Source organism: Schistocerca gregaria, chromosome 9 (genome assembly GCF_023897955.1).
Source record: "Schistocerca gregaria isolate iqSchGreg1 chromosome 9, iqSchGreg1.2, whole genome shotgun sequence".
NCBI classification, from domain to species: domain Eukaryota; kingdom Metazoa; phylum Arthropoda; class Insecta; order Orthoptera; family Acrididae; genus Schistocerca; species Schistocerca gregaria.
In genome coordinates, this window is record NC_064928.1 from 195589909 (window position 1) to 195617124 (window position 27216).

At 38.7% G+C, this 27216-nt stretch overlaps 1 protein-coding gene across 7 annotated transcripts in view; it reads right to left on the bottom strand.

The window, feature by feature from the left end:
- The window catches only part of LOC126292295 (protein piccolo-like), a 153541-nt gene that overhangs the window by 10868 nt on the left and 115457 nt on the right, over positions 1-27216 (bottom strand). For all 7 annotated transcript variants that reach the window (XM_049986217.1, XM_049986220.1, XM_049986214.1 and 4 more), the window contains exon 7: positions 23834-23867. In XM_049986217.1, the coding sequence (XP_049842174.1) occupies positions 23834-23867 (34 nt within the window). The remainder of the gene's footprint in view (positions 1-23833; positions 23868-27216) is intronic.

Consider the following 27216-nt stretch of genomic DNA (forward strand, 5'->3'; position numbering starts at 1 on the left):
TCACAAACTCACTCATCAAAGAATGTAGGGTACTTCTTTTTGGCCTAGAATAATGGAATTTGAGAAAAGAGGGGAGGGGGAGAGAGAGAGAGAGGGGGGGGGGGAGGGGGAGGGATATATATATATATATACATATATCTTATCTGACTGACTGCTCATCCATCTGTCAAGACCCCTTTTTTCTCAGGATCAGGCAGATGAACTAAGTTGAAATTTATGTCACATACAATGTTCTATGATCTATGATGTCCACCCGAAGTCCCCTATCATTAAAAAAAAAAATGTACCACTCTTCTCTGAACTTTCTTGATGTACTCCATTTATCCCATCTGGTAAGGATACCAGACTGCAGCAATACTCCGAAAGAGGATGTAGTGTAGGCAGTGCTTTCAGTGGAGCTGTAGCATTTTCTACGTGTTGTGCCAATAAAAAACAGTCTTTGGATTGTCTTCCCCACAACATTTTCTGTGCGTTCTTTCCAATTTAAGTTGTTCATAATTGTAATTCCTAGGTGTTTTGTTGAATTTACGGCCTTTATAGTCAACTGATTTATCGTGTAAGTGAACTATAACAGATTCCTTTTAGCACTCATGCGGATGGATTTACAACTATTCGTTATTTAGGGTCAACTGCCAACTTTCACACCACATAGATATTTTTTCTAAATATTGCAATTTGTTTTGATCTTCTGATGTCTTTACTAGGCGATAAATGACACCAACATACAAACAATCTAAGATGGTTGCTCAGATTGTCTCCTAAATCTTTTATATAGATAAGTAACAGCAGAGTGTCTTTATCACTACCTTGTTTCTGTTCTACTCTACGACTTTCAATCAATTACTATGAACTGTGACCCCTAGGACAGGAAATCACGCATCTAGTAACATAACCGAGGCTATATTCCACAAGCATGCAATTTCATTACAAGCTGCTTGTGATGTTGTGTGTCAAAAGCCTTCTGGAAATCTAGAAATACAGAACCAGTTTGAAATACCTTGTCAATAGCACTCAGCACTTCATGTGTGTAAAGAGCTAGTTGTGTTTCACAAGAACGATGTTTTCTAAATCCGAGTTGACTGTGTATCAATAGACCGTACTATTCCAGATAATTCACAATATTTCAAGAGAATATGTGTTCCAAAATCCTGCTGCATATCAATGTTAATGATATAGGCCTGTTATTTAGTGGGTTACTTCTACTACCTTTCTCGAATATTGGTGTGACCTGTGCAACTTTCCAGTCTTTGGGTATGGATCTTTCTTAGAGCGAACGGTTGCATGTGATTGTCAAGTATGGATCTATTGCATCAGCATACTCTGAAAGGAAGCTAACTGACATATAGTATGGACCAGAAGGCTTGCTTTTATTAAGTGATTTAAGAACTACTGTGAGGATATCTACTTCTAAGTTATTCATGTTGGCAACTGTTCTTGATTTGAATTCTGGAATATTTACTTTGTCTTCTTTGGTGAATGAATTTTCGGAGGCTGTGTTTAGTAAGTCTGCTTTGGCAGCGATAGTATTTCCATTGCTATCACGCAGAGAAGGCATTGATTTTGTCTTAACGCTAAAATACTTTACATACAACCAGAATCTCTTTGAGTTTTCTGCCAGTTTTCGAGACAAAGTTTCGCTGTGGAAACTATTATAAGCATTTAGTGTGTAGCCCATACTAAATTTTAAGCTTCTGTAAAAGATCGCCAATCTTCGAGATTTTATGTCCATTTAAATTTGGCTTGCAGTATGAACTAACTGCTCAAAATAATTTTTAGAGAAGGCATTTAGCACGATTCTGGATGATGTTTTATGTGCACCTCCAGATTTAAACCTGTATTTTCAACACCATATTGAGGGTAAAGTCACCACCAACTATAATTGTATGAGTCGAGTAAGTGTTTGACATTAAACTTATGTTATCTTTGAACCTTTCATCAATCGTATCATCTGAGTTGGGATTTATTATTTTATTCCGGCTGCCAAGGATGACCTCTGCCCCTACTAATTCACTGGAACTATCCACTTAAATTTCGCTACAAGATAAACTACTACTATCAGCAACAAACACGCCACTGCCAACTGTGTTTAGACTATCCTTTTGGAACACTGTTAGATTCTTTGCGAAAATTTTGGCTGAAATTATTTCTGGCTTTAACCAGGTTGCAGTGCCTATAACGTTTGAGCATCAGCGCTTTCTATTAGAGCTTGGAGCTCTGGTACTTTCCCTACACAGCTATGACAATTTACATCTGTTATACTGATGGTCCTGTCTCTATGTTCTTCCTACATTCGACCCACATCCTTTGAGACTGAAGCCCTTTTTATATTTGTCCGAGACCTCTAACCTAAAAAAACCACACAGTCCATGCTGCACAACCGCTGCTACCCATGTAGCCACCTCCTGTGAGTAGTGGACTCCTGACCTACTCAGTGGAAACCGAAACCCAACCCACCCTCTGGCATAAGTTGAGAAGGCAAGGAATGATTTTATTGCTCATACGACACATATCAGAATTTATCCATCATCAGATATCCTGGAGCGATTACTGCATTTAGCCTGCGAATTTATGTTTCACATGCAACTTGAAAAGCCATATCTTTCGTGCAGTAATCTCTCTTGGCTATGTGATGATGGATAAATTCTGAAATGTGTCATATAAGTAATAAAGTCATTCGTCACCTGAGTTGTGACTTTTACTGTTGCAGCCAAGTCAGCCTGAATACAGAACTGATAATTATAATAATGGTCACCTGCCTCCTGCATGATTTTATGTCACATTTATATTACTGAAATTAAAACATTCTTGAAAATCTTGGAATATCTGGGACTGATATCTTTCCAGTATCAATGTTGATAACAGCCAGAAACAGAATGAATGAGCCATCTGTATACATAAACAAGTTTGTATGGAATCCTCAGTGTGAGAGTCCTGCTTGCACCTAGCCAATTTTTTCAAACCACATTACTTTTTCCTTCTAGACTTTTCGTCAGGTTATAAAAACTCTGAATTATTTTCAGTTTTAAATAAGGAAGTACAATACTTCAGATATCTTTTGATACTACAAGTGTATTTCACCCATTAGACTACAAATTTTTGTATCAGTGGAGGCATTTTACAGAATGTCAACAAGAGAAACAGATCACTGTCATTGTGAGTCTGTTACCTTGAGAATTTTCTGTAGTTGAAGTCAGTAGTACATTTTCACTTTCCACCTCCTTGGTTCTAAATTCTCATTAAACGTTGACAGCATCCCTCAAATTATGTACATATTACGATTGTTGTAATTAACTGTATATTTGTGGTGCTTATAAAAATACGCGTTTGGAAAATTGCATCACCTTTTTAAAACTTCATGGCACATTAAAAGTTGGTGCCAGACTGGGACTCACCCCAGAACCTTTGCATTTCATGGGGAAAATTATTGGTTGGTTAAAATAGCCAGACACAACTCACAACCTACCCTCACAGCTTTACTTCCACCAGTACCTCTCTCTTACTTCTCGATTATCTTACTATTTCTCACTTTTACAATAGTTACAACTAAAAAATGTTGAAATATTGGAAATTTTGTATTTATTGCGTATACTCTCTACCAGTGAGGGGAGAGAGCTATATACAAGGGTGGTTTTATAAGTCTGGTAGATTTCAATGAAAGAAAAAAAAATTTCTGTTGTACCTTCACGGCAGGTATGCTTGATTAGTCCAAGGACTGTATAAAGAATTTCAATAATGTACAGTTCATTGTTGACAGCCGTCTGAATTGGTCAGCATGTCCACTGCGATTGAAAATGGAGAAAACAGTTTCGTGCTGTTATTAAACATTTTCATTTGAAAGGTCGGACTGCCTCACAAATAAAAAAAAGAACTGGATGAAGTTCACAAGGTCTCTGCACCCTCACTGAAGACCATTTACTTCTGGATTAATGAATTTAAATGTGCTTGGACAAGCACAATCCAGTTATAAAACAAAGGAAACATTGAAAAAAATCGGTGATATTGTTATGTATGAATGCCAAATAAAAGTTCATGATATTGCTGGGACAGTAGGCATCTCCACTGAGTGAGTGCATAATATCTTGCATGGAGAATTTGCTATGAAGAAGCCGTGTGCAAAGAGGGTGCCAGGACTGCTCACAGTCAACCAAAAACACATTCGGCACAACATTTCAACACAATGTCTGGTGATGGTTAACCGAAATCCATGGACCTTTTGTGCCGATATGTGACTGTTGATGAAACCTGGATCTGTCATTACATACCAGAGTCTAAATGTCAGTCAAAACAATGGACGAAGGCTGGTGAAAGAGCACCAAAGAAGGCAAAGAACATTTTGTCAACTGGTGTGGTGATGGCCACTGTGTTTATGGGATTCCCAGTAGTGGCTGCAAAAATAATAAAACCATGGTTGGCATGCAAAAAAGTGCTTTTTCACCAGGATAACACACTATCCCCCACATCAGTGATAACGAAGGCAAAAGTATATGAACTGGGCTTTGAATTGGTTCCTCATCCACCCTATTCACCAGACTTTGCCCCAAGTGACTTCTACCTGTTTGTTAACTCGGTTTTGGCTTGTTGGGAAGAAATTTCCACAAAATGAGGAACTGATAGTTGCAATCAATGAGTATTTTGCAGAGTTCGACAGAACCTATTTTTCTGATGGGGTAAGGAAGCTGGAGGCGCACTGGACCAAGCTTATATCCTTCAAAGAGAATACGTCAACAAGTGAGGGCAGTTGTTTAAAAAATAAATATTTTCTTTTTTGCTTTTTTTTTTTTACCAGAGTTATCTAACCACCCTGATACATACAATGTAACACTTTCATCTACACCATTACAGAAAAAAAGATTTTTTGCAATAACTAGATTTGGTGTTTTGCCCTGCAAGCCTGTTTTTTAGTGTGATAATTCAGAGCTGTAAAAGAGACAGTTACATTGGTGGAAATGTGTGAACAATGTGGTTCATTATTTCTTATGAGTAATTTCCAGTTTATATTGGCAGCTAATATTTTGCACGCAGAGTTCTTACAAAGTTGACCAAAACAGCAACAACAAAACAGGTGCTCAATGGAATCTATTCCATAAAGCAGCTATGACATTTTACAAGTGAATACTGAAAATGAGAAACCCTCGGAACTGTAGCGGGCATTGGGTGATGCAGGTTGACATCACTGATTGCAGCCAGACACAGAATATTGTGACCGGAGACTATAGAAGAGTATCAACACAATACACACCATTCTTTGTTCCTTAACTCCACAGTAATTACTAAAAGGTGTTTGTAAAAGACTACACATCCAACTCCTTATATAAGTGTATACTTTGAAAGCGATCACACTGTAAGGAGTACACTTTTTTCAACTTTTAAGCCCCTTTTACAAGACTGACTTTCTTGTCTGAAATGAGTACTTGACACAAGTCATTTTCGTTTACACGCCAGTGCCAAAAATGTATTTTGAGAGCTGTCTGCTGTGCAGTTTTTAGCATTTGACTGGTGAAAGGGAGGTTATGAGGGACTATCCTTTTCATGGGAAAACAAATATAGTAACAAAATGTAGGACCAAGCAGTGGTGGTAGAGTTTATTAATGACTAAAGCAGAATCCATTGTGGAAGTTCTTGTCAAGGGATGTGGGGCAAATTCTTCAGATTCCTGAGAACTGAAAGAATAGGAAAAATGCATCCACACATTTAATTTCAGAATATACACATTTATTTGCTCAACAAAATATATACTCGTGAATGCATCAAAAATGCAGTAAATAGCATTTATTTGCTTTATCCTTTGTATCTTGTGTTCTTGCTAAGTGCCAAATAACACTGGAAGTTATTTTTCTCATCAAGTACTTCTGACTTTTTCACAGTTGAAATATTTTTTTTAAAACAAGTTTGCAAATTTATGCTCTTATTTATGCAATGTTCGGGCTGTTCCTATGTGAAACGTAAAACTACACTGTTTTGTTGTAAGATATTCCATCTTTCTTTTAGGAGAACACTAATAGTGAGAAATGAAACCAAAAAATTGTTTTCTACAATAAGAGTGAGCTCCACAAAAACGAATTTAACTTTCAGAGCATGTGCAGTGTGCAGAACACTTGGTAATTTAGAACTTCACATTTGGCACAATCTATAAATCGCTGGCACCGTAGAGACACTCACGAAAAAAAGAATACATTTCGAGTAATTGATTTCGACCAGAAAGTCACTCATGTAAAATGGGTTTTACACACTTTACGGTTGCATGATCACTCAAAATGACTTTTGTGTCAAAATGCAGCAATGGCTGGAACAAGATAAATGCAATGACAAGCCACTATTCAATAACAACACAAAACTCATCCTTAGAGGAAACAAAAAATGTCATACCAATAATGCGAGAATCTTTAATTCAGACCACCAACTTGTCAAGAGGCTTACCAAATGAGAGTGTACAGATGCTCCTTCGATTTTCGTGAGCGTACCATCACTGGTGATGTGTACTTTAATTCAGTAACACGTTAGATTTTGCCTTAATTAATGATCTTTCCAGTTTTATGCTTCAGTAGAACAGCACAATGCCATCTCCATAATGGTATTGTCACTGCTTCCCTCCATGTGGCACCAGAGATAGGTGAGCCGACAGCAGTGCACTCAATGACAGCACCGGCATCACGACTGTCATGTACGTATGGGGTGTGAGTAAAAAGTAATGGGAATTTGTAAGGCTTTGTACAACTGAATTGAAAAAAATCATTTTGATGGCGCACATGTCACTGAAGTATGTTTGCATTTTTAACTGCTTCGAATATTTAGTTTATAATGACAATGAAAATGATATATGTATATTCAAGTACCGAGCAAATTTTTACTTTTGAAAGATGGATCAAAGAATTTGCATTAAATTTTGCTTGAAAATGGAATAAAGTGCATCACTGCATTTGAAATATTTACTGGGGCTTCTGGCAAATCTACTATGAGTAATTGCCAGTAGAGATATTTGACCATTATTATTAATACAGTTGACTGTATTTTAGAAAAGCTGAGCAGTCGCAAACAAACAGGTACCAAATTGTTTTTTGGTGCATTTATTGCAAATGAAATATTCTGGGCTGAGCCCATCAGATATCCTGATGCAAACAATGTTCCAAATAGTTAGTTACACCTTTTTTTAAAACACCAATTGTTAACGAGAAAGCACAAAATCGAACTAAGTGTCAGAACCATTTCATAACAAAAATAAGTTTCACAGTTTGTACGTTTTAGCATTCCTAATGAGGTTGGATGATTGTGGTAGATTTACGACTCCAGGTAAACCCACAAGCAATAATCACATGGACAAAGATATGGGGACCTGGGTGGCCAAGCGTAACAGAAGTGGCAGTTCAGCACATGATACCCAACGAACAATCTGCGCAAGTGCTCTTGCGCACATGAAGCAGTATGTGGTGGAGAGTCATCCTGCATAAAAGTTGTACCTCATAGCAGGTGTTTATCAGCCAGGCTACGGGTGATGCAATTCTGTAACGTATTGGTGTACCTCAAAACCACCACACTGACAGTTTGGTTGTTTGGTTTAAAAGGAGGGAAGGGATCAAACTGCTTGGTCATTGGTCCTTCTGACAGTTTGAGAAGCAGTACTCCCACATTTCCTTGAAGAAAAAGGGTCTAATCACGATTGATGGGGTAAATTCATTCTGCACGGTGACTTTTGACATGCAAGTGGGTTTCCACAACAGTTCTAGGATTTTCAGTAGTCCTTATCCTGCAGTTGTGAAAAGCTCTCCGTGAGACAAAAATCAGTGCTGCTGCATTTTGTACGAATAGCACTGGAGGGCACGCCTCAGTGCGACACGCAACTTCACAAGCACTGACTTCATCCTGTGGAGATGAACCCGCTAAAGTCTCCATTTCTTCCTGAACTGTCCGAGCAGCAGTAGCACTTGTCTGGTCACACACTATTGGAACGATCATCTAGACAATGCGTGGCTTTGAATTACGTTATCATTTTCTTCACAGGGACACTTGTCATAGGACCCTTACTCACTCGAATCCTATGGTGATACAATCATAAAGCTGCATTAGCAGATTCTACACTCAGATAGTAAAGCTTCACTAACAGCGCCTTTTCTCGTCAACATGCCACAGTTGCTGGTGCATCTGACTCATCTCTGACTACACTCGCTGTATACTCGAGTCTCATGTGGCGTAACCAATGTGTTGCTGTCCAGCGCCATTTCAGGCATTTGTTTTACCTCTCTGGCCACATTATTCAGATTTTTTAAATAGAAAAATGCATCTAATATTACTAGTAAACAATTTTTTTAAATGTACTGCTGGCCATTAAATTGCAGCATCAGGAAGGACAGCAAATGATGAAAATGTAGTTATTTTGGATATAGAAAGAATATGTTGTTAAATTTTTAGGTGATTAGGGGTCTACTAGGTGCAAAATTTACTACACTGGCTGCCACCTCTGGTACCAACAGCGGCACCTCAGTATTTAGTTGAACTGAGCTCCGATGACAGGTATGGGCATGTCACTACATGCTGCTTCAGCTTTCAGCTCAAGTTCATCAATCATAGCAGCTGGCGAGTGGTAGAGCGCAAGTTTCTTGGTAACTTGTAACCCAGATGCATCTACTGGGTTGAAACTCTGGAGAAAATGCTTACTGTGGCAACTGCCGTACACCCTCTGTAACCGAGGAGAGTCAGAACAGCACTCGCTACATGTAGTCTCGTGTTATTGTGTCAGCAGATATTATCATGGAGTTCAAATGTAGGACACAACAGCAGGCCTTAACTCGTTAGAAATGTAATACCTACTGTCCAAATTACTGCCTATGTGAGCGAGTGGTGATCGTGTTATGTACCCAATGACAATCCATATCATTACACTGGTTGTTGAGCTTGTATGACGCCAGTGAAAGCAATCTGGCAACTTCTATTCTCCTCAGAGCCTCAATATATGACATTTGATCAGAAAGTAATGGGTAATAGTTAAGAATATTTATTATTTGTCAACATCAGCTTCCGTATTTACCCGAATCTAAGCTGTAACTGAAAAGTGAGTACTTAAAATAGAGGAGGAAAAGTTTTCCCGAATCTAAGCCACACCTGAAATTTGAGACTCGAAATTCAAGGGGAGAGAAAAGTTTTAGACCGCACCTCCAAATCGAAACAAAGTTGGTCAAATGTAACATGAGGCCCAATTGAGGTCGAATGGGTGAAGATACAGCTACAGTAGTTTGGTACGAGTGTAACAGTTAAGCTTCACCAAGTAGTCATTGCTATGTGTCAGGAGCTCCGTCCGTATTTATATGGGTACCCTTCCTTTTTTACATGCTTTGTCTGGTTTGAATCTACTGCTTATTTTGCTTTGATTTGATAAGTGCCGTTCTCTTTGTTATAGGTGTTTACGTCACAAAACGCATTTTTGTGCTGTGTCATGCACTGTTTGTCGCATTCTGATAATGAGTGTTTACGCCCTGTCGCCGCTCGTGGCATGGCTTGCTTTTGTGTGTGCTACCACTTCTTACAATAAAAAAAGAGAGAGGACTTGTCTCATATGCGAAACAATGGCAAGATACTGCTGTTTGTTATACTTACACTGCTGCTTTCTTTGATAATGATCAACAAGAACCAAATAATAGACTGCATATGATAGAAGATGTTCTGAATGAGAGTTTAGCAAAAAAAAAAAAAAAAAATTATTCGTTTAAAAATTTTTGCAGGCTCCTCTTTAGTACATTACATTCTGCACAGAAATATAAGTCATCTTAGATTTAAAAATCTAGTCAGTGGCCGTGCTTCATTTCTGATTGTATTACTATTCGGCATAAGACTAATACGAATATAAACATGACACATTATATGCATATTCTTGCTGTTGTCTCACTCTAGTTTCGTAGTTTATTAGGCAGCCAGGATTTAAATTAGATAGTGGCAAACACAAAAGAATACAAGGCATAATGTTTACATTCTTCTACCGTTTCATTTAATTTATTTACTGACGCAGAGGTTTTGGCGCCAGTATTTATCTTTGTGCTTGCAAAGCATGTCTGTGTAGCGCTACATATATTCCACAGCAGAAGTTAGATGTGGCGGGACCTACCAACATTTTTCAGAAGTTCCGCTAACTTCGACTCTAAGCCGCAGGCGGTTTTTTGGATTACAAAAACCAGAAAAAAGTGTGGCTTAGATTCGAGTAAATACGGTAGTCCCCTTCAGAGTAATCACCCTCAAATATAGTACACTTGTGCCCGCACTTGTTCCAGTCTTTGAAGCACTCCAGGAACTTACTTTTTGTTATGGTGTTGAGCTCCTTCAGCGAATTTTGTTTTTCTCTTGTCTGTTGTAGCAAAACGATGTCTTTTCAGGATTCTCTTCAGCCTAGGGAATAAAAAGAAGGTACACCAGGCAATGTCCAGTGAATACAGTGGCTGAGGCAACAAAACGGTTTTGTTCATATGGGGAAAAAACCCACAAGCCTTGAGGTGTGAGCAGGAGCTAATCATAATGCAATTTCCACAAGTAGTTTCGCCACAATTCTGGTTGTTCTTTTGATTGCTCCATGCAAACTGTGCATAACTTGCACGTAGTATTACTGACTGACTGTATGACCATAAATCATGAACTCGTGATGAACTATTCCATTGTAACTAAAGAAAATCCATGGTAAGAACCTTCACAGGTCATCGAACTTATGAGATTTTTTATTTATTTATTTTTGTCTTGGCTCTTCAGACAATTTCCATTGGGACGATTGGGCCTTGGTTTCATCACTTCTTTAGAAGTCTTAGATCAGTCTTGGTTTCATTCAGCAATTCGTAAGTAGCGCCTTCATATCATCATTTTTCATCAAAATGCAACAGTCTCAGAACAAACATTGCTGTAACACATTTCATGTCCAAAAGAATCGAAACGATAGCTTGGCATGAGCCAAAAGATATGCTGATATGATCAGCTACATCTCTGAACATGATTCAGCAATTTTCCAGAGCCAATGTCTGTACTTCTTCACATTATCATCAGTAATTGATATGCTGGGGCATCCAGGGTAGTTGTCGTCTTTGACATCTTCTTGAATCTCATTGGAACATTTACACCACCCATAAACTTTTGTCTTACTCTTACTTCTTTGTGCCCTACAGTGGCTAGCGAATACCACATGTACGTACATACGTGTGTGTGTGTGTGTGTGTGTGTGTGTGTGTGTGTGTGTGTGTGTGTGTGTGTCAAACTGTACAGTCCCCTTGTCTACGTACTACTCTGATTAATAAATCAATACAAGTTTTTCTGTAATGTTGAGTTTAATATGTTGCAAGACACAGCCTCGTGTCCATTTATTATAGTGATTCTTCTTTTATTGTACTTTAGTGCAGGCAGACAACAACCTTTCCCTTTACTATTTTATACGTGCAGGCACAATGCATGTATTTTTGTTGTTATTTTGACTGTTTTAATGGGCAGTAAACATTTTAGCTTATGGATAGCAGCGGTAATAAACCACAGGCGGGGAAAATGTCTTAAGATATTATGTCTGATGAACCGTCCAGACGTGTAACTACAGATCTAAACAAATCCTTTAGGGGTCTTTGAGAAGTAGTGTCTATCCAAGACAAAATATTTTTTCTATGATTTTGTAATGTACTTCTTGTACTTTGTACTACTGCGATGTGCATTTTAATATGACGATGTATGTACTTTTAATTATTATTGGTCACAATTTTAATATTTGGTTAACATATTGGCATTTGCACAGCTGCAGTGCCGTACCATGGATGAGTACCAACCAGTTGGGCATCATTGTCTTTGCTAAAAATCAATTGTTATGCTAATTGTTAGTTTTGCATCATACAAAGCGCTATTTGTTGATATTTTGTGGAATTTTTGTTTCAATTAAACTGCATTTAATTTCAAGCATTTGTCAATTTTTACCCCTTTATGTACATTACTCCATGAAGTACTGAATTTTCAATGTTAACAGACTTTTGGGTCACCCTGTACATCTTCCCAATTTGAAGATATGTATTTAAAGTCATTCCTCATTATATTTCTCAATTTACTTATGAATAATACAACTGAACTTTTTCACAATGATATTTAAATACCCTGTGTAGGTCTCCACAAGTTCCTATTGAGCCCATGTATGCACTGTCACTCTCTATAGCTTACCAGTTACTTAGCATACCAGCTTAGCCGTATCTTGTCACATATCATTTGCGTACTTCTTTCATGGTACAGTAACTTTCACAAATAGTGGCCAAGTATGGATGGACTTTCATCCATAACCTGATATGGTTCTGCTACATTTTTGAACAGAGTATTTAATACACAGATCAATCCTACCATCAGAGCGCCGATCTACTGGACGGGTTAAAGCTCTCAAAATTTTAATATTCTGTGAACTACAATAACATCAAAATATTTGCATCTCCATAATAGTTCTACAAATATGTTACCAATGGCAATGTGGTAACAACTTGTGTCGCAGAGGTACTCAGTGTGATGGCTGGTTTGATGCAGCTTTCTGTGCTAATCTATTCTGCCCAAATCTCTTCATGTCTGAAGAACTACTGCAATCTACGAAGAACTTTTCAACTTGCTTACAGTAATCAACCCTTCGTATTCCTCCACACCTTTTACCCTTCATACTTCCCTACACTATCAAATGAATTATTACTTGATGCCTCAAAATGTTCTCTCCCAATATCCCTTCTTTTAGTCAAATTAAGACTATGCACTCAATTCATAATTAATTAATTATCCAATACACTCATCTTATTTTCAGATTTCTTCTACAGCAAAAAACTTCAAAAGTTTCTTACTTCTTCCGTCCTGTAATGCTGATCATCCATGATTCACTTCCATGCAAGAATACACTACAGGTAAGTACTTTAACCACGAAAGTTTTTAGTCCTTGAACATTAACTCCTTAACATAATGAGTTTTTTTCCCTTCAAATTATGTAAGAAAAACATTTTTTTATTAACGAAAAATATTCTATTACGAATCACATTGCATACATACATACACTGAGATTACAAAAGTCAAAGAATAGTGATATGCACATATACAGTCGGTGGTAGTATCATGTACAGAAGGTATAAAAGGGCACTACACTGGCAGAGATTTCATTTGTACTCAGCAATTCATGAAAAGGTATCCGACGTGATTAGGGCAGCGTGATGGAAATTAATAGATTCTGAACATGGAATGAGAGCTGGAACTAGACGCAAGAGACAATCCAAATAATTGTTGTTGTTGTTGTCTTCAGTCCAGAGACTGGTTTGATGCACCTCTCCATGCTACTCTATCCTGTGCAAACTACTTCATCTCTCAGTACCTACTGCAACCTACATCCTTCTGTATCTGTTTAGTGTATTCGTCTCTTGGTCTCCCTCTACGATTTTTACCCTCCATGCTGCCCTCCAATACTTAATTGATGATCCCTTGATGCCTCAGAATATGCCCAACCAAACGATCCCTTCTTCAAGTGAAGTTGTGCCACAAACTCCTCTTCTCCCCAATTCTATTCAATACCTCCTCATTAGTTATGTGATCTACCTATCTAATCTTCAGCATTCTTCTGTAGCACCACATTTCAAAAGCTACTATTCTCTTCTTGTCCAAACTATTTATCGTCCATGTTTCACTTCCATACATGGCTACACTCCATACAAATACTTTCAGAAACGACTTCCTGACACTTAAATCTATACTCGATGTTAACAAATTTCTCTTCTTTAGAAACGCTTTCCTTGCCATTGCCAGTCTACATTTTATATCCTCTCTACCATGAACATCGGCAGTTATTTTGCTCCCCAAATAGCAGAACTCATTTACTACTTTAAGTGTCTCATTTCCTAATCCAATTCCCTCAGCATCACCCGATTTAATTCGACTACATTCCATTATCCTCGTTTTGTTTTGTTGATGTTCATCTTATGTCCTCCTTTCAAGACACTGTCCATTCCGTTCAGCTGCTCTTCCAGGTCCTTTGTTGTATCTGACAGAATTACAATGTCATCGGCGAACCTCAAAGTTTTTGTTATGGAATTCAATATTCCATGATCCACTGGATTGTTTTGGAATAAGCCTTACACTAACACAATTAGTTCATTTTTATATTTACCCAGACATGTTTTGACACCAATGTGTCGTCTTCTGTGGGTCAAATTTTTATTTCTTAAAATTACATCGCTAACTGAACTGTATTATTATACATCGATTTTAGTGCTCGTTTTCGTTGTCTTTTCTCCTTCTTCTTTCTTTTTAACAGCATGTCATCTGCAAAATTTTCCATCCTGTTTCCTGTCCCTGGTTGGTGTCTCAATCACCTGCTATTTAGTGCATTGCTTTCACTCCGTTTTTCACAGATTTCCACTCACTACTTCACCTCACATGCACTTTCTCAAAATGTTGTGAAATGTGATCTGAGCGGACACTTCTGACAACACACTCAATGTGACAGGAGTGTGCTGAGAATACCAAATTTCAGGGATTATGTATTACATAGGTAACGAACTGGCAAACAGCCTTCACTTAACAACCAAAAGCAGTGGCGGTTGTGTAGAGTTGCCAGTGCTAACAGACAGGCAACACAGCGTGAGAAAACCACTGAGATCAATGTGGAAAGTATTGCAAACATATTCATCAGGACAGTGTGGACAAATTTGGCATTAATGGGCTATGGTTGCAGATGACTAATGTGCGTGCCTCTGCTAGCAGCACAATATTGCCAGCAGTGCCTCTCCTTGGCTCGTGACCATATCGGTTTGTACAAACAGAAAACCGTGGCCTGGTCAGGTGAGTCCAAATTACAGTTAGTATGAGTTAATGGAGGGTTTGAGTGTGGTGCAGACTCCACAAAGCCATGGACCCACGTTGTCAACCATGCAATGCGCAAGCCAGTAGACGCTCCATAATGATGTGGCCTGTGTTTACACAGAACGGACTGGGTCCTCTGAGTCACTGAACTGATCACAGACTGGAAATGGTCATGTTAAGCTACTTGGAGACCATTTGCAGCCATTCATGGACTTCATGTTCCCAAGCCAATCACCATGTCACCGAGTCACAATTTATTCGCGATTGGTTTGGAGAACATTCTAGACAATTTGAGCGAATGATTTGGCCACCCAGATCACCCGACATGAATCCCATCAAACACTTTTGCAACTTAACTGGAAAATTCTGACGATCACCAATTAATAAAATCACAAGTATACTCGTGCAATGGACTTTGACGAAAATATCCTGAATCTTGGATGTCATTTTTTAGTTTCTGTGTAGCTATGAAGCCTAATCATGTATTTCACAATGAGTTCCCCCGAGCAAAAATCTTGCAGGAGTTGGCTGGAGCACAGTGGAGTATATATCTCCTACCACTGGCGATCACTTGTCTTCCAACTGACGAACTGTCATCACTTTCAATCTCTAATGTAGTAACATCACTTTCTGAGCAACTAAATTCAGTGTAAAACTCGGGATCACTACAGTCATTCATTTTTGAAAGCACTGCCTAAACAACAATACAGGAGAGAGACTGAGAGCATGTGTTTTGTAGAGTATCGAAAAATGCCTTTTTTTTTTTTTAATGTCTGTTCAAGTTGCCCGAGTACACTCTAGATTTTAAGTTTCTGTCACACCAATAAAAACAAGATAACTCAGCAGTTTATGTTAGGGGGTTAATTCCTTCTACAAACTGATCTTTGGTTTCCTTCACCGCTTGCTCTATGTGCAATTTGAACAACATGGGGGATAGGTTGCAACTCTGTCTCACTCCCTTCTCAAGTGCTGCTGCTTCCCTTTCATATCATTCAACTTTTGCATCTACACTACCTCATCACAAGTACGATTTTGAAGTGAAAATGGGAAGGAAAAAACCATAGCTAAACTGAGACCACACAGACCTGACATACCAAAGGACAGGGACCATCAAACATTGCGTGACCGAATGTAATAAAATCACAAGCAATCGGAGGAAGGTACCATCCAGGAGTTCCAAAGTGGAAAACAGCAGCATAGTTAGTTCAATGACTGTGTGCAGGGAGTTGAAAGGAGTGGGTTCACTGGTCAAGTTGCTCATCATAAGCTACACATTTTTGCAGCTGATGCTAAGAGATGCCTGAGGTGTTGTAAAGAGTGCTACCACTGGAACACCACTAGACAGTGGATTACTGGAAACGAGTGATTAGCAATGCTATACCCTGTAGCACATGATGGAAGGGTTTGGTTTGGGAAATGCCTGGAGAACGTTATCTGCCATCATGTGCAGTGCCAGCAGTGAGTATGGAGGAGGTAGTGTTAGGATATGGGGGTGCTTTTTTGTGTTTAGGGTGTGGTCTCCTTATTGCACTTAAGAAAACCCTACACCTACAAATTTTACAGCACTGCATACAGTAGAGAAACAATCTGGAGGTTGTAACAGTTTGTGTCAACACGATAATGCGCTCTGTCATAAATCGGCATCTGTGGAGTGAGATTTGTGGACTATACTCTGAACAGCTCTAAACTCCGTCTGAACACGTCTCGAAAGACCCAATGTTACTGACTTACCACCATGTCATCCTCAGCGTATAATCACCACTGGATGCGTATATAGATGGACGTACGATCAACACACTACTCACATGGCTGTTGTCAGTTTTTATGACCGGAGCTGGTACTTTTCAGTCAAGAAGCTCCTTAATTTGCCTCTGAGTGCATACCACTTACCAACAGTGCTCCGCATACTGGACAGTCACCCATCCGAGTTCTAGCCAAGACCGGTAGTGCTTAACATCAGAACCTGATGGGAATCGTGCTTACTGCTGCTGCGAGGCCATTGGGGTTTGTGGACAATAATATTTCTGAAATGAACTGAACACCTTTGGGATGTGTTAAGACCTCAACTGCACTCCAGACCCCAGTACCTAATTATCACTACCTTCTCTTGAGGAAGAATGGGCTGCCATTCCTACAATACATTTAGACATCTCACTGAAATTGCCCTCAGCAGAGTTCAAACTGTCATAAAGGCGATACACAGCATATTAGTGTCCACTAATTGGTGCCCAGATACTTTTGATCAGACAGTGTACAATCTGGTTTCTGTACAAGTTAAAGGTAACATTTCACTTATGGTACTCTTATTTTACCCTTGAGAAAACAAGCTAGTCCACTCAAAATTGCCAAAAGATTTTCCAAAAACTACAAATACTATAAATGCAGCTACTGCAAGTTTCTGCATGATAAGTCTTAGTATTAGAACCTCCTCTTTATCTCACCGCCAAAAAAGGTAAAACACTGGCAACAATGCACTTACTGCTGTAAGCAAAGAATTAAATAATTGACACACATCATACTGGTGATCCTACTCTTCTTTAATAATATAAAAGGCCAATATCCTAATTAGGATGTCAGTATACAACTCATGGTGAAACTGGCTGTAATGTATGCTGTGAAATACTCTCACGACAGATAAATCACACCTGGATTAGCCATAGAAGTTGATTAATTCATCCTATCATTTGCATCCCGATGTGGGAAGAACTGCAGAGAGCAAAGGGAAATCATACCATTTGTTTTACTGAATTCATGAAGACAGAATGCTGAATACACTGTAAATGATAAGGACAGACGCTGTGCATATGTAATGTCTGCCATACTTTGTCAGTCCAAAATGTTTCAAGATTGGATTGATGAAAACTAGAGGTACATTAAGATGGCATTTTAATGCTTCAGGTGTGCTATGTACTCTTCCCGCAACAGTACCATGCACAGAACATCGAAACAGTGATGTGAAACTGTCAAAAAACTTGTTGGGATGTTGTTCAATTCACATGTCACGTCATATGTCACATTGGCCAGTGAGTCAGTTGTGTCTCAAAGCACTGACCCTTCATGAGAATTTCTGCACTTTGTTGTCTTATGGTATGATCATACTGATGGTATAAGTCTTGTCACCCATTACGTCTTTTCCCAGAAAAGAACTGTCTGCATTTTGCATTTCACTCAAGTTGTGGCAGGTGTCCACACGTCGCCTTTTTTGTTTGGAAATCAAGGTGTGCAGGACAAACTTTGCATTCACTTTTGTCTTCTTCAAAATATTCTGGAGAACATCTTAAACACTTAATTTAGATATGTTACTCCACTACGATTTGTGACAGTAACATTGACAAATTACAGTTACATGTCCATTACTTAACACTGTTTGTTTACAACTAGCTGGTTGCTCGAATGCGGATCCACTGTTTGCAGCTGTCATTTGAAGCTGCCACAACACTTACTGTGCAGATGCAACTTGCACAACATTGCTGATGTCATTTATACAATATGAATAAAATCAATCTCTGAACTTTTTGGACAGATGGTATATTCTTACACGTGGAGCACCGACAGCTGTAGAATTTCTTTATGTGCTTGCAGAAGCACTATGATCTACTAATTGAACAGATCTACTACACCCAGATTCCATTCGTTTGCACATCTACACAACATATGACTGCTCAGCACTATATGAGTCACAAACAGTGCTCAGCACTATATGAGTCACAAACAGTTTAGTGAAAACATGAATAAACACTTTGGAATCTGGTACTCTGTAAGGTACGAAATTGTGTACTGTGCTATCTACAGGCTGCAACAGCATTTCCACTACCAAACCCCTACACAAATACCAAATCAGCACTGTCAGCTTTTGCAAATACATGCGGCATCCTTGAACAATACAATACAGTAGAATTGCCAATAACTGGAGTACCAACATGAGGAACAATACTTATCTCTGTAGCCAGCTGTATCTATATAACCTGCTGGACATATGTTACATGGAATGTTTTATTCAAATTAGTCTGTACTACCACTTCCTAAAACATTTACACTCTGTACATACTGAAACCACACAGATCATTACTGAAGCAACAAACACACAACTACTACATTTCATCAGTTCAGCAACCTAATGGCAGATGAGTGCAGAATGTTGCAAAAATACAATGGAACATTGGCTTCTTAGCTGTAGATATGCGAAAAGACCAACTATCTTTATATTTACACACTGTGCAAATTATTGTATAGAACATGTCAGAATATGTCTTGTACCATTGCCACTTATTCTCTTTTTCTGTTCCTCCCATAATAGAATGGAGAGAAATGATTGCGTGTGCACCACTACATGGGCCCTAAATTCCCTATCATAAAAATGCTTGCGAGTTAGGGATATTGGAGGCAGTGGCCCAAATGCTGGACCTTTCAACTTCGTCAATAGCGTTTCATGAAAAAGATCACTATCTTCATCTAACACATTTATTTTGGTACAGAATTAAGTAATAAATTATAGGAAGTGTTCAACTGAATAGGTACAAAACACTGTAACAACCAAATTGGCTGAAATCTGTATATGCCGCTTGGGGATAATTTAGTGAGACATATAGGCACACGAATGTAGTGTCTGGCATAGTCATGTAAATGTGTGTGCTCGTGATGCAGGAGAGAAACAAGCAGTCGTGTGTTCTATCCATTTGGCAGAGCCATGCAGTCAGGACGTCATCATGGCATTCACATTGCAAAATTCAACTATCAAGGAGCAGTGAGGTGTCATCAGATATCTAACTGCGGAAGGGGTTAAACTGGCTGATATTCTTCACCAGATGGTGGACTTATACAAGGGAGACTGTGTTCCTGCCAAGGTCAGTTAGAAAGTGGAGTGCCCATTTTTGTAAAGGCCGGGAGTGACCATGTGGTGACCTGAGGCCAGGCCAACATGGTCATCATGGCAAAGCTCATGGCCAGGGTAAACGACCTGAAGTGATCAGCGTGTCCCAATGCAAATGTTGGCAACGATGGTGGGGGCCAGTGCTGGAATGGTGTGGAAAATTTTGCAAAACAGGGTGGGTCACTGGAAGGCGCACGGAGTGGGTTGCAAAGATGCTCAGCAAACTGCGAAAGCAATTGAATACGGGGCGGCACCTGTTCCAGTATCATTAATATCTTGTTCTCCTGGAGTGGATTGTTGCTGGCGACAAGAACTGGTACTGTCACTTTGAGCCAGAGACAAAGTGGGACAGCACACAATGGAGGTGTGTACTGTTACCTGCCCTAAAAAATTTGAAGCTGTGCCCCTCAGCAGGCAATATAATGCTCACCATCTTTTTCAGCATCTGACATCCGATATTCATTGGATTCCTAGAGCACGGAAAAACTGTTAATAGTGACATGCATTGTGAGACACACTGTAGCCTATGCAAATCCATCAACAGCAAACAGCTGGATAGTTCACAGAGGGAGTGATTCTGTTCCACAATAATGCACAGCCACACATCTCCGACGTCTCACAAAGTATAATGGTCAAGTTCAAGTGAGACCAGCTTCAGCATCTGCCCTACAGCCTGGACATGTCACCCTGCAACTTCCACATGTTTGATCCACTAAAAACACATCTCAAAGGGAAGGACATAGTGACAACTGGCTTTTGCCACAGCCATAGGCGTTCTGGGAAAAGAAATCCTCCTTTAGGTATAAACAGTGGTATAGTTGTGCACAGGCCTCTGGTGACTACTTTTGAATAGAGACTTCAATTATATCCACAGTGTAATTTGAACCTTTTCTTTAGAATGTCCTCATAAAATAACTAATAGACCTTGCCTCCAGATTTTCTAATTGTCTCCAAGATGAGAATGCAACAGAAATTACAGTATCGCGATTCTTGGCCATGTTAACTATAACACAACCCCTTTCAAACTGTCATTGGTGGTCACCACAGTGGCAGTGGCCCTCAGAGAGACTCCTTGGTTTGAAGAACTGCAGGAACACAGCAATACCCTCCTGGGAAGTGGTTGGCAGTTAGGACTGGCCAGGTAATGGCAACCTAACAAATCTGCAGAGTTCTCTCGGAACTATGCTTTTAAGACGGACAACTTTTTGTAAGAACGGTCGTTTAGCGCAGCTATAGAAAACAGGGCCTACCCTGTTTTCTTGCTGGGAACAAGTTTTTAACCAGGACCCAATAGGCCTCGCTTCTGTCAATGTACCGAAGATGTCGACATGTAGTGACCGTCACAAAGGACCTCATCCTGGGCGCCGTGATGGAAAGTCTGATTCTGAGGCCTCGTGCACTTTATTCGAGAAGTCAAGAATTTGAAAATCAACTGTAACAATCACAATACATAAGAGGTAAATGGACTACAACAATCACAATACATAAGAGGTAAATGGACTACAACAATCACAATACATAAGAGGTAAATGGACTACAACAATCACACGATCTCCACAATGCTAGTATATCTCCCTCCCTAGTTGATCACAACCCTACACTGGCTTACTTGTAACATTTTTGCTTGATCACACAGAAAACCTGACATTCAAAAGCAGTGCACTCTTTCCTATCAATTACAGTGCTACATATTAGTTTTCCTAATTGTTTGTAAATCTTAAATGCAGTATACATTTCAGATAATAAGTCAAATTTGGGCTCCTATCGCTGTTATTATTATAGTACAGCCCTTCCTATTTGCTTACATCCCCATAATAAGCTCGAATTAATTGGTGTTCAAACTGACTAGTTGTTTTGACACCTGTAAGTAGAATCAAGTCGGATATTACTGGGGCCACATGTTACATTGCCTTCTATGGGTTTCACCTGTCAGGGGATGTGGAGGACAGCTGAGGTTCACAGCATGTTCCCTCCACAGACTCTCACCTAAGAGAGCGTATCTTCAACATTCTCTTACTGACTGAAATGATGGGTTGCAAATCTAACTGCACATCTCTAAATTGCTTCGATATCTTCCTTTAATATGACCTGCTGATGGTCCCAAACACACAAGCATTACTCAAAAATAGGTAGTGCGTGTGTTCTGTACTCTACGTCTTTTTTTATAGATTTGCTACCCTTTCCCACAGTTCTTCCAATAAGCCACTGTCATCTTCCATACAACTTAAATTATGTGATCATTCCATTTTGTACCTTTTGTAATGTTACGAACCTGTATTTAATGGACATGATTAAGTTGAGCAGCCTAACATTAATATTGTATTTGAATATTACACACATTTCTCCAACTCATCTGCATTAAATTACATTTCTCTACTGTTTGGCCAGATATAAATTCTGCCAGAATCATAATGAATCACTCTACAATAACCCAACGAAAACATTTACTGATGCACGGTGTCATCATCAGCCAACAGTCTCAGATTGCTGCTCACACTATCCGTCAAATCATGTATGTACGTTGAGAACCAGAATGGTTCTATTCCACTTTCCTTAGGTACTTCTGATAATACCTTTGTCTCTGATGAACACTTCCCAGCCAAGACAGGGTATTACCTAAAGTGTGTTCAAGCCAGTCGCATATTTGAGAACTGAATCTGTATACTTGGACCATTGTTGACAGTTTACACTACGGTACAGTATCGGGAAACTTAAGAATGCGAAATCTGTCTTTATAAGCAATGATATGACTATGTTATCTTTACTGTAAAAAACAGCCTTTCACCTGACAATACTACACTTCTTGTCTTCAGAAGCACACTCTAAGAGATTTGTTCACTTTTGTCCTCTGATCAACAAACAGTGAAAACTGTGAGCAAGAGAGCCAATCAGCCTGCTCAAATTACCCTATTATTATTATTCTTTAAAGTAAGGAATCTACCCAACTTTCCCCTACACTTTCTCTGTCAAAGTCTGGGTTGCCAGTCATTCCATTCCAGTTTGAACGTGATACACCTCCTTATAAATTATCAGCACCTCTTATGTAGCTCATATTTAATCTGATTCACTGCACTGTGCATATTCAGATTCTTTACTGTATCCTAAAATAAGGCTCCATACGACTTTTCCATTCACTGTCACTCCCATCTCTACTGCACAGACTTTCTTTTCTCCTGATATTCTTCGATTATACGGAAAACTTATGTCCCAACAACTCAAAATAAAATACCGTATCCATCTATTCGTCATTAGACCTACAACTAAATTAAGTGTATCATCCCATATTTTGTGTGACAATGCTCCAAAGTCCTGTTTTTAATAATGAATGAAAATAAAGATTTCACCTACCCACATTAAAATATTAACTCTTTCGCTGCTCCAGATGTGCTCTCTGCATTCTGTGCTAAAGCGTCTATTGTTTCAGCTGTACTGCTCCAAAAATGCTGGTGTCTGCACAGAGAGATGGTGTTCCGGCCAATATGAAATGCTAATCATCTGGTCTTCCGAAAACTATTACGTGAAAAAATTTGATTTTTGCACATCTTACAGTCTAGTATCTTTACTCGATAAAGAATAGAATTTCTTTACTGTGCTGCATTAAATTAAGTGAAACAGCATGAAATTCATGTAAACTTTGTATATGGATGATTTTAGCTCATACATTACTGTGAATGAAATGTAGATAAGATATTGAAATTTCATTTAAAATTGAGAGTAGAATGATACCTCATTTCATTCTCGAGTTACTGTGTTTCGCATTCAAAGGATGATCACATACAGCGCGTCCACTCACCTTCTTGTGTATCACGAATCACCGTCATAACAATTGTTAACAACTCGTGTGAGAGGTCAGTGGCTCAGGACACATACATATGTCCATAGTACTGTATGAAAACCCAAGCGGCACATGTGTTTGTGCCCACAGCACATGGGGAACAGCTTAGCGGGATGTGTACACACATCCACAGCAGTGAAAGAGTTAATGATAATTAACACACTACAGCTAAGGGTATAAATATTTAGTACAGAAAACAAAGTTTACTTCACAGAACACCCACAACTGAGCTTTATCTTATCAGTTCCATGCCCCTAACAAAAGAATAAACCCACCACCTATACTACAAAGTACAGATAATAATTTATTAATAATCTGACCTTGGTAATCCTGATTCTGCTTCTGTCCTTTGTCCTGAGAAATAAGAAAATAAACATCAGTCAACTGTGAAAGATTTAAGAGAATAAAACGAAACAAAAAACAGTAAGACACATACTATGCTGGCTTACAATTAATTTGACAGTGAAATTTTTATACAAGCAACATTTCCACAGATACAACTACTTTTAAAGGAACTGCAGCTAGCAACATGTAATTCTGAGTATGGCGTATTACATTACACTATTGTTTCTATAGAGGTAACCTTAACAAGACCCTGAAACAGAAAACAGTACAAAACAACACAATTTAATCCAAGTGACCGAAATATGTTAACCCAATAACAGAACGAAAATTTCATGAAGTACAAAATGATCGAATTAATATAATTAATAATGGAAGGAGTAACAGTATAGTCACACATTCAGTGACTGACAGGCTCATAAATTGCCACAAAGCTTCTGGACAATGTTTATCTTTAGAATGCAGCACCAGCACAGTGTAGGTTTGGGTGTGTGCTTTGCCTGTCAGTTAATTCTGAAGGAGGACACTGTCTGAAACTAGCAACAATTTCTATATTGCTTACATGGCTGTTGAGTTTTCAACATGGATGCTATATAGACGAGTGATTAATATTTCCATTATTTGTTTCAGTCGGGCCATTGCAGTACTGTAACAAATTAACATCAGCTTAGTATCGCCTGTCATACCATTCGCAATGTTTGCTGTAAGTTGCAATTTTTCTTCAGCAAGAATGTCGTTCGTGTAGTTAAGTGCAGAATGTCCCAATGTGTGTGCTCTTGTTTCACGTTTGTGCAGATGAAGTGTAAATAAGTCAGCTCCAGACATTAACGAGGCGCACCTGCAAATAAACACCTCCACTTGCATAGCAGATGGTTTGTCCTTTGGTCGTTATGGTTGGGTGGTGCGTTGGACGTCGAGGAGCAAAGAGGGTGCAAGAAAGAATGTAAGTGATCATAAACAAGCAAAGAATCATTATAAGAACTGTCATTCTCTCGACTGCTAATGTGAAAGCAGCACACATTTAAGGTGCAATCTGTCATGAGTTACAAAATAAGATAGATCTGTTGCCCCATTATTGTAACTGAAGCAGTACAAGGAAAATATTGTGCATAACACCCCTTAAATAAATTTTTCTCTTTCATGTTTTCTATTATGCGCATACTGCATATACCCTGACTACTTAAAGTTTCTAAATTCTTACCCATGCTGTATTTCACTACACTTTATTATTCACACTTACAATTTACAGCCTACTGGTAACAATAGCGTAACTAGTTCATAATTAAACATTTTACTCAATGTAATATTCATAATTTATTATGCCTGAAAACTGAGTGCACTCCAAAATTCGACTCCGCCAAAAATGGTTTGTTTTTCAATCAACATACCTCATCATTCTCCAGTTTTCAAGGAACATTTGACTTTCCCGGAAACTGTGTGTTTCAAAAGTTACACTTATTCAAAATTATCATCTTCCAGAATATTCAAACCAAAATGTGTAATCGAGCTACAACTGTGCTGCTATAGTTTTATGGCCCTGACCTTCTGTTTCCAGAAATTAATAACTTTCCCAGAATAACTAGTTACTTTGTGATAGAACTCTATTATGAAATTTAATTTTCCAGAAAATTCTTGGTAGGCTTAGGAAATACTGGTGTACCTTAAAATTTCCCCCTCATAAAATGGCATCCACCATTTATAACAATTTAAGGGGATGCAGCTTATTGGTAAACATTTACTTCACTGTAAACATTTACTTCACTGCCTATTGCATCTTTGTATTTTTACTTCTAGCTCGTTTTATGCTGCCATCTAAAATGCAGCTGTCTTATATGTTATCATTTTGTTGTTTTTGAACTACGCACTTCATTATACTGGCATTGCACACAAAATCACTGTGTGTCATCATCAATAATTATTTATTATTATTATTATTATTAGAATTTAAAAACAGTCTTGGTTGCAATTTCTTCTTTTATTAACAACATGTTTTGCCTTTATGGGACCATCTTCAGATTATTTTAAAATTTTTCTTTTACAACTCATTAAAAACAATAAAATGGCTCTGTGCTAGACTGAAGCACGTGTCAAACCAGACGGATCTGCCGCAACCTTTCTGCTTGCTTCAGTCTGGCACAAAGCTGTTTTATTGTTTTTAAAATGTTGCAAAAGAAAGGTTTAAGATAATCTGAAGGTGTCACAAAGAGGAAATGTGTTGTTAATAAAGGAACAAGTTGCAACCAAGACCGTTTTTTAATTCAAATTTTTGACTTACAGCCTAATGAGCGGAAGAAATGTTAACTATTATTAATCATGTCTGGCTTATTCATATGGTCACCAATCCAAGTACTAACTGGGCCTAACATTGCTTATCTTTGATGACCATTAGAAATCTGTGTTACTGCACTGATAAAGCTGTATGTTGACATAGCATGCAACGTTTATTATTTAAGACCAAGGAACAGCTAACTACTACAAATCCAAAGAGTAAACATATATATCACTGAGCATAAATACTTTGAACACTGCGTGCTGTCACTACATTCACCACTTCAATGCCCGATCACTACGTCACTTCCATGCTAGTGTCAATGATATTTGACATTTAAGCAACATGGCATTCCGCTCACTTGATCATTTGCTTTGTGGAGCCCGGTGTAGTATTTTGTGAACTGCCATTCATTACATGTTGTGGTGGAGTCACATCTGCTGCAGTATCCATGAGTTTGTCATTCGTTGATTGGTGTGAATGGTTCATGACGGGCTGGTTGCTGGTAGCTGGGTGTGCAGTTTTCCAAATAGGTGGAGCATCTGCATTGCCTGTGGCAATGGATGAGCTGCAAAATGTGGATTTCAGGCAAACCACACAGACTGTGCAGCAAACATTCATAATGCTGACCTTTAACATCTTTTCACCCCTGTTGAGGATTTTGTAAAGTCCATCATACGAGTGGTTTGTGTACTGTGTCGTGCCAAATAAGGACTTGGTCACATATTGCTGCTGTTGTTGTGATCTTCAGTCTGAAGACTGGTTTGATGCATCTCCCCATGCTACTATATTCCATGAGAGCCTCTTCATCTCCAAGTAACTATGGCAACCCAGATCCTTCTGAATCTGCTTACTGTATTCATTTCTTGCTCTCCCTCTACAATTTTTATTCCCACACTTCCCTCCAATACTAAACTGGCAATCCCTTGACGTCTCAGAATGTGTCCCATTAGCCAGTCCCTTCTTTCAGTTGAGCCACAAATTTCTTGTCTCCCCAATTCTGTTCAGTATCTGCATATTAGTTACATGAACTAGCCATTAATCTTCAGCATTCTTCTACTAGCAACAAGTTTCTTACGCATCAATTCTCTT